Here is a 14277-nt window from a genome sequence, read left to right as displayed (position 1 = left end):
TATCAACATAATATTGTGGGGCGTAACAGTTGGTATCGTTGAATTTCGATTGGTTGTTGGTGCTAAATTGTTGGAAGATTTTCATATGATTAGTTGTGTTAAAATTCTATTATTGATGTTGAACTTACTTCCCACCGTGCTTGTTATTATGTTGTATGTGATGCTTGGTAAGGAAGAGTGAAATGCCCGAAGGGTGTTGTCATGCTCTTGAGGAAGAGTGAAATACATGAAGGGTGTTGCCGTGATTGTAAGGATGAGAGATTGTGCACGATAGGTGCTTCTGTGCCTTATTCATATAATGATATCATCGCACGAAGGGTGTTTCCGTGTCTGAGTGAAAGTGAGGCTATACACAAAGGGTGTTTTCGTGCTTGTTATTATATTATTATGTGAGGATGAGAGTAAAAGCATGAATGGTGATGTCATGCAGTTTTGTTGATTTCATTGCTATTTACCTTGATATTCGGAATGTGGACTTGGCTTTGTGGCTTCATTATTTACTTTTGAAAAGCTTGTTCAAAGTTGTTGAAATATTACAAGTTGAGGCTTATTCGGTGGCATTTTACTTTACTTTCCCATTTAAGCACTTTACTCGTGTACTTGTTATCACTTTTACTTGTTGTTATCCCATTATTATACTTGATACTTTACATGTTATTTTGTTACTTCTTGATATATAAAAAGCATAGGTTTATTGTAGGTATTTTGTCTTAGCCTCGTCGCTACCTTGTTAGATTTAGACTCGACACTTACTGAGTATATTGGGTCAGTTGTACTCATACTTATCTTCTGCACTTCTTGTGCAGATCCGGACATCAGTATCAGCAGAGTCCTAACGGTGCTATGCGAATACCGGGCAAGTGATTCGAGATAGAGCTGTATTCCATCGCAGGCCTTGAGTCATCTTCTTATTTCTATTGTATTGTTTCAATTTTTCAGACAGTGTTATATTTCTTATAAATTAATTTATTTAGTAAACTCTAGTAGATCATGTACTTGTGACTCCACATTTTGAGATGGTTTGCATTAGATGTTGGTTTTAGACTTATTATGTATATCTCCAAGTTGCTTTTACGCTATGTTATTATCTTGTTGTTAGTTATTTATTGCATTTCTTTCGTGTTTTTCTATAGTGTGTTGGTTTTCCTAGCATGTGGCGTTAGGTGCCATCATGACCTTGATTGGTTGGGATTTGGGTTGTGACAAGTTGGTATCAGAGCCCTAGGTTGCGTAGGTCTCACGAGTCATGAGCAAGCTTAGCAGAGTCTTGAGGATCGATACGGAGATGTCTGTACTTATCTTCCAGATGCTATAAGGCTTTAGGAAACTTCACTTTCTTTCTTTCTCTATCATGCAACATTGTTCTATCGTGCGTTTTGAATCTCTCTTCTCTCATTCTCTTACAAATGGTGAGGAGATGTGCTTCATCCGTCGCTGACCAGGAGCTAGATCCCCAGGTTGCAGCCACTACCAAGGTTAGGGGCCAAGGCAAGGGCAGAGGCCGAGATAGATGCAGAGCTCAACCTAGAGCATGTGTAGTAGCACAGTCTATCGAGTATTAGATACAGCAGGATGATGAGGTTCCAGATCAGGTTAAGCCAGTAGGATCGGCTCAGGTACCAGAGGGGTTCATTGCTACCTCAATGCTTTATAATGCCTTTATCCATATAGTTGGCCTATGGAGAGTATGGCTCAAGCTAGTGCATTTCCTGTGGCACCATGTAACGACCCGATCGGTCATTTTGTGTAGTTGCGCCCCGTTACCCTTTTTTATGCTTCTCACATGTGTGTTTATGATTTTATGACTTTCGAGGTTGGTTAATTTCGTTTCGCGAAGCTTTCGGGTTAATTCAGACCCTTTGATTGTTAACTTAGAAGTTTAAATTAGAAATATTGACCAAACTTTGACGTTTGTGAAAACGACCCCAAAACAGTATTTTGATGGCTCTGATAGATTTATATCGTGATTTCGGACGTGAGGAAGAGTGAAATGCACGAAGGGTATTGTCGCGCTTGTGATGATGAGAGATTGTACATGAAGGGTGTTTCCGTGCCTTATTCATATATTGATATCATTGTACAAAGGGTGTTTACGTGCTTGAGTAAAAGTAGGGTTATACACGAAGGGTGCTTCCATGCTTGAGTGGAAGTGAGGCTATGCACGAAAAGTGTTTCCGTTCTTGTTATTATATTATTATGTGTGGATGAGAGTGAAACTACGAAGGATGATGTCGTGCAGTTCTATTGATTTCATTGTTATTTACCTTAATATTCGGAATGTGGAGTTGGCTTTCTAGCTTTATTATTTACTTTTGAAAGGTTGATCAGAGTTATTGAAATATTACAAGTTGAGGCTTACTCAATGACACTTTGCTTTACTTTCCCATTTAAGCAATTTACTTGTGGACTTGCTATGTCTTTTACTTGTTATCCCATTATCATATTTGATACTTTACATGTTATTACAGGTTTATTGTAGGTGTCTAGTCTTAGTCTTGTCACTGCCTCATCGGAGTTAGGCTCGACACTTACTGAGTATATTGGATCGGTTGTACTCATACTAAACTTCTGCACTTCTTGTGTAGATCCGGATATTGGTACCAGTAGAGTCTGAGAGGTACTTAGCGAATATCGGGCAGGTGATCCGAGATAGAGCTGCATTTCGTTCGCATGCCTTGAGTCATTTTCTTGTTTCTATTATACTATTTCTATTCTTCGTACAGTGTTGCATTTCTTTCAAAATAATGTATTTAGTAAATTCTAGTAGCTCATGTACTTGTGACTCCACGTCTTAGGATGGTTTGTGTTAAATGTTGGTTTTAAACTTATTAGGTATATCTTCGAGTTGCTTTTATGCTATGTTATTATCCTGTTGTTAGTCATTTATTGCGGTTCTTTCATGTTTTTCTATTATTTGTTGGCTTATCTGGCAAGCAGTGTAAGGCACCATCACGACTCCGATTAGTTGGAATTTTTGGCCATGACATCAACAATCGATATCACTCAGCCCAATATGGGGCCTGGCACAAGCGTCACCTCACGATCAATACCAACACTCAACCATCAATTCCACTTAGCCCAATATGGGGCCTTGATGCAGGCACCACTTCACAGTCAATATCAACATGGCTTTATGGCCCGAAATCAGTCTTCGATATCATCAAGTCTCAATATGCCCACGTCTCACAATACCATAATCAAATTACCGTACGGAAAATACTGACATACTACAACTCAGCTCAAACCAATGTCACACGCACAAAGACACTATCAACATGTGAGATAACATATAAAAAATGCACAGATAATATCATGACTGATAAATATGACTACGGCTAAGGCAAATAGTTCAATATAGCAAAAATAGCTTTATCATATCTCAAACAGATAAATAGATATCCTAGACATGATTTCTAGCATGCATAATAGCTCACATAGTCCAAAACTCACCCCAGTCACCCAAGACCCCATACAAACATACTAACAAATCCGTAAATACAACCCAAACCTCACCGAAGCCTACAAACACATATGAGATCATCACATTTATGAATCAACAATCAAACCACAAATTGAACTTCTCTTAAGTTCATAAGCTTCTAAATTTTCAACCAAGCATTTGATTCATGTCTAACCAATCCGGATTACATCCAAACTTTACACATAAGTTCCAAATGACATAATAAATATATTTCAAGTCTCGGAATAATAATCTGAACTCGATATTATTAAAGTCAACTCCCGGTCAAACCTATGAACTTTTCAAACCTTCAAATTTTCAACTTTCGACAACTAGAGCCAAAACATCCCAGGAACCTCCAAATGCAAATTTGGACATTCGTCTAAGTCCAAAATTATCATACGAACCTATCGGAACCATCAAATAACAATCCAAGATCATCTACATAAAATTCAAACCTTGGTCAACTCTTACAACTTAAGCTTCCAACTATGGAACTAAGTGTTGCAATTCACTCCAAGATCTTCCCAAAACCAAACCAATCATCCCCGCAAGTTATAAAACAGTAAAAGCACATACGGAGAGTCTTAAATAGGTGAACGGAGATCAAATATAGATTGGTCGTTACAATAAGGAAGCAAACCTTAGTCTTAATGTCACTATAAAATTGTGCAAGTCGAGTCCAAAACAGATAATATCACTAATACGATGGATTGTCATAGTCTTCTAGATAAATGTATAATTGGATTTATTCTGGTCATAAGGGTTTGAGGAAAGAATTTGCAAGAGTCTTTTTATTGCTCATGCAATTTTCTTCTTCAATTTGTTAATAATGATAGGATTGGTGCTCTTTTTGAGCTTGAAAGCTCAGAATATGTAGTGATTTTATGAGAATAAGAGAAAATATGTGGACTATTTTTCGCGTCCAATCTATAAATCAACTCTTCGAGTTGCTCCGGCCAGAGTGGATGTATGGTGTTGGTAATGACTTAGATGCGTATGTTAAAAAAAATTAGTAAACAAATACAAAAATTATTTTGGAATCCAGTAAATCAAATGAGTTATGGTAGCATCCCATACTCGATTCCATAAAATTCAAAAACTAGATTTACATTTAGCTCCGGCATGCTCCAAATTAGGAATAGAGAACCCAATAGATTGTGGAGCAAATATAGGATTGACTTGTTCAGCATGATCATTGAAAGGTTTTAACAAAAAAGAAGTATACTTTGTTCTTCACACATCTTATACAAGTTGCGTGATACTTTTTTATTTCATAAATTGGTGGACCCAAAATTTATGTATCTAGAAATGTACGATTTAAATTCACTAATTTATAAAATAAAAAGAAGCATCACACAACCTGGGTAAGTGGTGTGAGATACAAAATTAGGTTTCAAGCAATTGAACAAAGTGATTTTTTGTGCACCATAGGTTTTATCAAAGCGAGGACACGTAAGAGGCACATGATTTGGTATTCAATCTCAATGATATGTTTTGAAATTAATTTACCTTGTATTTTTGAATTTTTTATGTTGTTTTAAAGTGAAGTCGATCTCTTTGTAAGTTTTTCTTTTCTCAGGAGTTGGGAAGACCACCCGCTGCAAATAAGGTCTTTCGGAGGACGTGCAAGAAGAATTTTTGTGACAAGACAGAAAGCCTAGGGTAGACAAATCAAAGAAGACATATCATGTAAGTTTATAATTCTATGAGAAATCACATCTTCTAGGCTTTTATGATTCAAATAGGCTTTTATGATTCAGATATTTGTGGTTGAAATTGAGTTGTTTCGTACATTATTGTGTAGTAAGGAGTATGGTGGAGTTACGTCGAGTACAGGAAAATCTGGTCAGCGAACCTTCGCTCTTTCATGTAATAAGAGGTCAAGGATAAAATCATCTCTTCATAGTTTTACTTTACTTCTGTCATTCCGTGTTTTCCCCTCTAACTCTTAGGGAAATCAAAGCAAGAAAATATTGGTATGCACGAGATAAGCATATGATACCAGCCAAAAGTATTTATTGAAAATTTTTAGTAAATCTTGTGTATGACTTAGATTGATGTTGCCTGATGAGCAATTGTATAGTAAAGAGAAGACATATATGTGTTGTGGAAAGCGATTATCAATTAAAGTCCTTCACATTTAAAACCTTCTGACGGCTTGGTAAAAAGTGAAGTGCACTAGTAGCCACCCTTAAGTCTATTATTTAAAATATATTAACAATTTACAATATATTTAAAGATTAATTAATTCACTCAAACTTTATGACTAAGTATCCTGAATTTTTTAACTGCTAATTTGGAATTCAGGACTTAGTGTCCTAACTTTTTGAGTTGCTACGAAATTCAGGACACTTTGAATTTCTGAACTGTTAATTTGCTATTCATGACTAAGTGTCCTGAATCTCTGAACTGCTAATTTAAAATTCAGGACATAATATTCGAATTTTTGGACACAATTTTCGAACTTTAGGACACGGTGTCTTAAATTTGAACTTGAGGACATTATGTCCTGAAATTTGAGCGAATTGGCTAATCTTTTAAATTTATTGTAAATTGTGAATATATTTTAAACAACATATTTAAAAGTGTCTATTGGTGTCATTTCCACCATGCTTATTCCAAGTCCGACAGTTCCTTGAAGGTATATTCTGGTAGGGGTGGGCGTTCGGTATTTCGGTTCGGTATTCGGTTTATCAATTGTGTATACCAAATACCGTACCAAAATATTTCGGTACGGTTCGGTATTTGTTATTTTGGTTTGGTATGGTTTCGGTACGGTTTCGGTTTAATATTAAAGAGTAAAGACTGTAAAACAGAATTTGTTTGAGAAATTACTGGAATACTCATTTGAGAAAGAAACTTCTGCAAATCGGAAATTCGGAATTGACCCTGTAACTCATAGGCCAAGAAGTAAGAACTGATCATATCAATCTTTTTAAGTGGGTATATCCAAGCACACGAGTACGTGGAATTAAAATTACCTAAAAACAAAGGACATATTAATAAAATTAATCTTTAAAAGGTTGACACCTCCTTCCTTTCCCAGCATAAATAATACATTATCTTAATTCTTATGTATATATCTTTTCCTGTAACTTAACACGAAGAATTACTATTAATTTATAATGGACACGTCTAGATTAATTATATCCCGAAAAGATAAAGAAGCTACTATTCATTTATAGAAGGTCTAATATGTATATGGTAATTGCTCAAATCTTTAGACTTTAGAGACTAGAGTGGGCTAGGGAGGGCGATGGGCTGTTGGAAACTTGGAATTAAAATTATTTTAAGTGGGCAGGGCGATGGGCTGTGGGACACACGGGAAGTGGACTGGACTGGGGCAATATAAGAAAATGTTTTTAAAAAAATCGGTATTTCGGTATTTTGGTATACCGAAATTTCAAATTTCTAATACCGAGGACCGTACCGAAATACCGAAATTTCAATATCGAATTAGACCGAAATACCGAAAAAACCGAAACCGAAATACCGAATTAATTTGGTTCGGTTCGGAATTCGATTTTTCGGATTTTATGCTCATCCCTGTATCCTGGACATGACCCCTTCGTTTTTCATAATGGGTTGAGCCCGGAAGAATCCTTGATCCAAAATCTTGTCTCATTTTGCGCTAGCACATACTTCATGAAGGCTCATTATCATTTGTCTAGTTGAGTCTGGTATCATCTTCCTCGAATTTGGGTGATAAACACCAACAACAATTTTCTTGTTAATATTTAACTTCAGAATATTTATTCTTACAATGCACCTTTCAAATTAAAATTGACAGACACAGAAAAAGAAAAAGCACAAGAAAAGCTATGGTCAATATGGGAGGAAAAAGAGTACACCTCCCCGGTAGATATTTCTACTTTGATTCCCAAGCAAACATTTCAAATTGCGACCTTTTGCACTTTTTCATTATTTTAATGCCGTCCAATAATCCTCCATGATAAGATATTTTCGCCTCAAACTTACACCAACTCTCTTATTATGCGCGTGCTATTCAATCCTTCACCCTCTATCTTCTCTGTCCTTGTTCACAAAATCAACGTTCAACGATATCGCGTGAATGAGCAGTGTCACATCATGGTTAGTCATCTCTGTGAGCTGCCACAAGCATACGGAAATGAGGATGAAAAAAATCTAATCTGCAGAAGATATGTATGCACTTTTCTATCTACACCTCCCCAGAAAACAGAGCATATGTATTTATGACACAAATTAGTGCTGATTATATTATGTAGTTATTGTTAATCAGCAGTTGAATTCAGCATGGAAGAAACTTCAAACCTCAAACGCCGTCGTCAAACCCTAGCCAAAGCTCAATCACTTAACGTTCCAACTACCACCACTGCCTCGACTAACGACCGCCGGCGCCGACGCGGCGGTAATAGCTCTGCCGTTGAAGCGTATAACACCGACGAGCACAGGGACGAGAACGCAGACGGCAGTATGGAGGAAGACAACTCCGAGATGTGGAACGACTTCTCCAACAGATTCCGGCAAGTGCAGTCGGTACTGGATCGGAACAGATTGTTGATTCAGCAGGTCAACGAGAATCATCAGGCGAGATCGCATAACAATATGGTGCAGAACGTGGGTCTGATTCAGGAGCTTAATGGCAACATTTCCAAGGTCGTTTCTCTTTATTCTGATCTATCCACCAATTTCTCCACCGTGTTTCATCAGGGAAACGATGCCATTGGAGATGAGAACAACAACGACCAGAGACACCTATGAGGCTTCTCTAAATTTTCTACCATAAATTTTTTAACTTCCTTTTAATCCTAGTTTCTAGCTAGTTAATATCACGAATAACGCTCTCAATGTCTGCCGAGCTGCGCGTTGTGTCACTACCTGATGTTGCTCTGTTATCTAGAAATCATTTACATACCTATTTTGGAGATGAAAAAACGAGAACATAGTTTGTATTAAACATTAGTAATAAGAGCAAGTTTGTTCTAAACTCTTATTAAGGCTTGAGCATGTATTACTTAAAATCATCTGGTACTGCTAGTACAGTCTTGAAGAATGATTCATTGAAGCTACTTGTCTACGCTGCGTGAATTTGGTAACATTGGTTGGCAACCTCCAGCACAATGAATGAGTAGCACTTTGTTTGGCAGAATCATGATACCAGTGCAAAAGTTTCATTCGTAACAAAGATAAGAACGAAAGGAACTTTCAATATACCTCTGGTATATATTACCAAGAATTCATTCAAAATCTTTTATGAAATACATATAGAAGCAAAGGTTTTATAAATATTTTAATAAAACGAGCCCTGTCTATTCTAAGCAGCAGTCGTGATCCTCTTTCAAGAGGGTTGGTTTAACTTTACAAGCCGCAATAGTCCCATAACAGATTTCTTGACAGCATATGAAACTGACTTTGCTCGAGGGCAAGCATTATCAAACATCTGAGGTGTTTTGATACATGGAAAGTTGGATCATTAAGGTAGTTCACCGCTATTTGATATTATGACTTTGCTTTTCGGTGTTCCACTTCCTCTCCCTTCTGCTTCAATTTTGTAGACAACATCCATCCCAGACAGCACCTTGCCAAAGACAACATGATGCCCATCCAACCTAACCATGGAACGGAAGTAAACATTTTAAAAGGTGACCCAAAATTCAGTATATGCGTGACTCGTATACAACCAACATGGAGTGCAACACAGAAAACAATTTAAGGCCAAGCAAATTAAAAGTTGAGTAGTAGATAAGTTGCACAAAAGCAAGGACTTAGTTGAATACCAGCCAGTGGTTACAGTTGTGATAAAGAATTGAGACCCATTGGTGTCCGGTCCAGCATTTGCCATTGACAGAATACCTTTTCCAAAAACAAAGGTCTATCAGTAGATGAAAAACCATTCTTGTCAAAAACACTTCCCATTATGGAAAGTGCATATGGCACCACTGAATAAAACACAAAAGAAACAAAAGAAGGCAACAACTAATTACTATTGAAAAGTCAAATCTCACCAGGTTCAGTGTGTTTTAGATCAAAGTTTTCATCTGCAAAGCTTTCACCATATATAGATTCTCCACCTCGCCCATCACCACGAGTGAAATCGCCTCCCTGGATCATGAAGCTCGGTATGATCCTGTGGAAAGTGCTACCTTTGTAATGGAGAGGCTTGCCAGCCTTCCCAGTTCCTTTTTCCCCTACAAGTTGAGTGATAAATGTTTGCCAGACTGGTAAGTTTAGTATTAGTGTGCATAGTAGATGCTAGCGCAGTAGAAAGGTGGTGAGGCTTCACCATCTTTATGCATTTATTTTCCATCTGGGGGAATTGCTTAACATCTACTTTAAAACCCTCCTTGTCTAACGTCAGTCTAGCCATAAGACCCACTAAAGGGCTAGCAAGCAGTATGATTCTCCCTCTCAGGTGATGGTTTCCTTTTTCCTCCATGTCCATAACAGATAGTAAGGAGAAGATGAAATGCTAAAAAGGGACCTCACAGTAACAAATAGATAACAAAAAACCCTCATGCAAATGTAGATGTTTCTTGAAATAAACTGGTCAAGGAAGAAAAAGCATTTTGACCTTTGCATCAGCAATGACCTGTGGCAATTAGAGGAAGCTGCTTTTGGCTCCAACATACATTACAGCATGGACATGAGTTTAATCCTTTTCAGTATAGGATGTCTCTCCTTCCACCTCAAATGTAATACAAGTATTCTTTTGTTTTTGTCCAACACACTCTAACTAGCTTTGTTATTGCTTTTACTTCACTGCTGCGTTCACTTCTAAAGTAATGAAATTAGCCAAATTATCCGAGAGCACAAATTTCTAAGAATTTCCAGAATAGTATCCTCTTAGTAACTTGATGTTCAGATAAAATGTACCCTAGTGGATCTGAATCTCTCAGAAAAAAAGGAACTCAAATATGATACATTTTCGATAATTTAAGGGAAAATTTCACATAAAAACAACTGGGCTCCCTGCTTTTCAATTTTATAGCTTATATTTCAATTTACAACCAACTAGCCCAAAAATAATAGGCTAATACTCAGCATTCAACTCCAATAGGTTCTTGAAATTACTATTTAATTTTTAAAAAAGATTGCTCAAGCTTTTAAGTTAACTTTCGAATCAGTAACTGTGACTTAAGTATTAGTTCAATAACCAAATCCACTTGGATAGTGAAAATTAGATTTTTAACAAGCTTAATTATGTGGGTTTAAATTCCAAATTTGATTTCGTGAGAATTTTGGAGTGGGTATTATTTAAACTTGCTAGAAATAGTATAAGGAGGCTCTATATAAAATTTGAAGTTATTTAATGGAGATTTGGACTAGTTTTGAACAAGAATTGCACCTGGAAATCGTGGAAGAAGTTCGTCTACAGACATTTATATAAAGGTGTATAAAAGTGTATAATAGTGTATAAAATGTGTTTATACACTATTATACAAAATTATACAAAAAACTGAATTTGTTTTCTTTCTTGCGTCTTTTCTGAAAGTTAACTCAACTATTGCTAAAATCTACTCCAAATCACTTCAAATTTAAATCTTTTACTCCTTTTGATATTTGCAATCAATTGGAACAACACCCAATCCAAACAACTAACAAACTCAAAAAATCATATTTTTGAAAGCAAAGCTTTGAATGGCCTCCAATGGTGAACTTCTACTTTTTAATTTTCTTCCATTGCAACCAAGTGACACAGGGGGAGAAGCAGAAAATACTCAGCCCCTCGAAGCATATGTAGAAGATGTGAGAAGAAGAGAGAGTGAAAGCAATGGTTATGAGAATACATATTTAACTCCATAGCTTTTAGAAGCAATGATTGTAAAAATACAGATTTTGAATTTGCCAGTGTTTTCAAAATATGTACAATATGGGCTAGGTAGGGTAAAACTTAAAAACATGGGCCATTTTTTGTTATGGTGTGAAGTCATGTGTATTTTCTTGTAATTTTTTCATAATTTAAATGAGAAATAGTAGTTAAATGCATGAATATGAGAAGAGGGAACAAAAGTTACTTGGCTACCCGTGCAAAGAGCTCTGAAGTTTTCTGCAGAAAAAATAATCATACAGCAAGTTCATCAATACAGTTAACAAGATAATGTACAACGCCAAAAGGAGACAACATAATTCAGCACAAGATGGAGTACCTGCTGTCTTCGGGACAATTTTCCCAAAGAGGCCCATGACAATACGACCTAAAAGGAAAGCAATCAATATCTAAATGATCAAGTTCAGAAGAAAACCAAAAGAAATCACAATAAACTCTTCCACCTATGATTACAACTGAAATAGATCTATCAATCTTTAACAAACCTGCTCTAAGTACAATATATTTATCTGGAATTGTATGTATTATGAACAACATGGTAAGAACCAAAAATTTAAATAATATCAATTAGAATTATATGATATTCAAGAGTTAAGACGATATGAGGCAATGCTGTCGTTAGTTGCTCAATTTAAAGCATTAGGCATGTGGGATCTTATTCGAGCAATTAGTGACAATTTTCACCCCCATAAAGCTGCAAGCTAATTGTTGTGCAATGATCAACAATTTATGGAAGGTTATGCAAGTTACCAAGTTTAAGAGCATTTATGTATTTAGATACCTTATGTATTGCTAATATATGTATTCTTATTCCACGTTATATCCCTATAAAATAATACAAGATTTCCTCATAAGTTATGCATGTATTAAGTTTAACACCGCCAACCAAACTTTGTATTGGTCATGCAAGATTATTTAAGTGGCCCACCAAACACTACATTATTTTGTGCAGTGATGTTTTATTTTATTTGACTTCTGTTACTAATATAATTTTGTGCAGGGAATACCTTTGCTAATGCAACCAACCTAACATCCCTAAATGCTAGACATGGACATGAAGGCTAACTAAACTCCAATCTGGAAGAGGATACTACCTCAACATTTCCAGCTCAGTGACAATGGAGATTCCATCTTCCAACATCATGTAAGAGGTGAATGAAATCATGATGCAATTCTTATCCAGTTCCAATAAAATTCTTAAAACATTGACCCTATCCATTTAAACATAATAGCTCCCTCTCTCATTTCATAAGCTTTCATTTTTCTTTTTTCTTGTTTCTGGCTAGAAATGACAAGGAGAGAAGTCGGGATGAGCGGGTAGCTCAGTCGGTTGTGGCTGTCCGACCATCACCATGTGGTTGAAGGATCAAATCCCATCCCCCTCCTCTTTCCAGTTTCCCCTCCCCCTTCCCCAATAAAAAACAAAGAAAAATGACAAGGAGAGAAGTCGGGATGAGCGGGTAGCTCAGTCGGTTGTGGCTGTCCGACTATCACCATGTGGTTGAAGGATCAAATCCCATCCCCTTCCTCTTTCCAGTATCCCCTCCCCCTTCCCCAATAAAAAACAAAGAAAAATGACAAGGAGAGAAGTTCAGAGTAAAAGCATTAGTATATTTAGAAGGCATACTCCAGGGATAAAACGTAGCTTCCACTGTTCAGTCATCAAATCCATCCATGAAAAATGTTGTATGGCGCAATGTGAAATTCATTATACTAGCAAAATAGACAGAAAGAATAATCTACCATTTACTCATTTCTAACCTACGCTGAACTTTTTTTATTTTGGGAAAAACAAAAGAGAGTAATCCAGAACTACACCTTATTCTTACAACAACAACCCCCAGTATAATCCCACAAGTGGGGTCTGGGGAAGGTAGTGTGTACGCAGACCTTACCCCTACCCTGGGATAGAGAGTCTGTTTCTGATAGACCCTCGGCTCCCTCCCTCCAAGAACTCTCCACTAGTGGGGTATGGGGAGGGTAGTGTGTATGCACACCTTATTCTTAGCAAACAATAAAACTTGATCAAACTGAAAGGCATCTTTTTTATTCTCTTCTATATATAACTGTAGAAAGATACATACAAAGGAAAATACCTGTAGGCTTTCCATTAATTTCGACATCAAAGTACACTTTATGCGTCACGTGCTCCAAATCCTCTGATGGTTTCGCCTACAACAATTATAATCACGAAATGTATGCTCATCTTGTGAATTGAAAATTAAACAATTACTAATTCAAGACGCTATAGTTCAGCAAAATCAAGCCGGTAAAATGCTACTTTATAAAGTCAAAATTGAACCTCATCATTCTGCTCGATTTTAATGTCTTTATCCGATGCGACTCCGGTATCACCCAACCGGTTCTGAGAATACAATCGACATAATCAAGAACACAGGAAGTTCAAAAGGAATGTTAGGAGAAAAGAGAACAAGCCAGAAAGAGAAGAACGATGAAATTACCAGAATGAAAATTAGGGTTCCGGATAAAATCAAGACCCAGATAAGAAGGTAAGGAGACAATTTGTTTCTAGGATTCGCCATTTCCTTATCCTCAACAGTCTTCACAGTGCTGCTGGCAGTGAGGAATAAAGCGTTGAAACTGTAATTTGATCGCGCGATCTTACTATAAATCAAAGAGCACCAGCTTAGCTGTGGCCTGTGGAGTTGCCGAGTATCACCTGAAGTTTAAGAACAGGCCACTTAGCCCCCTCAATTTTAAAACAGGTAGGTTTTCACATTGTTTCTCCTAGTCATGATAAGTCGTGAGCGTAGGGAAAGCGTTTTACATATGTCTTAGCAAAATATAAGCCTCGACGCACGCAACGCAAGTTCCATAAATATTTAATTTTTAATATTTTATAAAATAATATAATTACAATAAATATTTATAAAGAGGTAAAATTAAACAAAAATTAAAGAAAACTATAAATATGTGAAATATATATATATATATATATATATATATATATATATATATATAGATGTGCTCCATCCCCACAAAA

The 14277-nt window shown here is 36.5% G+C and overlaps 2 protein-coding genes across 2 annotated transcripts; one reads left to right on the top strand and one right to left on the bottom strand.

Moving 5' to 3' along the window:
• Nucleotides 1-7738: 7738 nt before the first annotated feature.
• On the top strand, nucleotides 7739-8206 carry LOC107775420 (protein ELF4-LIKE 3-like). The gene has a single exon (XM_016595150.2). It carries the CDS (start codon nucleotides 7739-7741, stop codon nucleotides 8204-8206), a length of 468 nt encoding a protein of 155 aa, XP_016450636.1.
• Nucleotides 8207-8632: 426 nt separating this feature from the next.
• On the bottom strand, nucleotides 8633-13987 carry LOC107775419 (peptidyl-prolyl cis-trans isomerase CYP19-4). Its single transcript, XM_016595149.2, has 8 exons — nucleotides 13736-13987; nucleotides 13576-13638; nucleotides 13370-13445; nucleotides 11593-11640; nucleotides 11469-11492; nucleotides 9451-9633; nucleotides 9223-9298; nucleotides 8633-9054 (listed from the first exon to the last, which is right to left on the bottom strand). The coding sequence occupies exons 1-8, from the start codon at nucleotides 13814-13816 to the stop codon at nucleotides 8919-8921; spliced, it is 687 nt and encodes a 228-aa protein (XP_016450635.1). The 5' UTR covers nucleotides 13817-13987; the 3' UTR covers nucleotides 8633-8918.
• Nucleotides 13988-14277: the final 290 nt, after the last annotated feature.

Source organism: Nicotiana tabacum, chromosome 6 (assembly GCF_000715075.1).
Source record: "Nicotiana tabacum cultivar K326 chromosome 6, ASM71507v2, whole genome shotgun sequence".
In the NCBI taxonomy this organism is placed as follows: domain Eukaryota; kingdom Viridiplantae; phylum Streptophyta; class Magnoliopsida; order Solanales; family Solanaceae; genus Nicotiana; species Nicotiana tabacum.
Note: the sequence above shows the minus strand (reverse complement) of the source record. Positions and strands in the feature narration are given on the sequence as shown.

Bases quoted from the DNA above. Each gene is read 5' to 3' on its own strand.
- LOC107775420 (XM_016595150.2), top strand. From the start codon at position 7,739: ATGGAAGAAACTTCAAACCTCAAACGCCGTCGTCAAACCCTAGCCAAA.
- LOC107775419 (XM_016595149.2), bottom strand. From the start codon at position 13,816: ATGGCGAATCCTAGAAACAAATTGTCTCCTTACCTTCTTATCTGGGTC. The intron at 13,639-13,735 runs GTAATTTCATCG...TTGTATTCTCAG, and splicing joins GAACCCTAATTTTCATTCTG to AACCGGTTGGGTGATACCGG. The intron at 9,634-11,468 runs GTAGCCAAGTAA...CTCAACTTGTAG, and splicing joins CTTCAGAGCTCTTTGCACGG to GGGAAAAAGGAACTGGGAAG.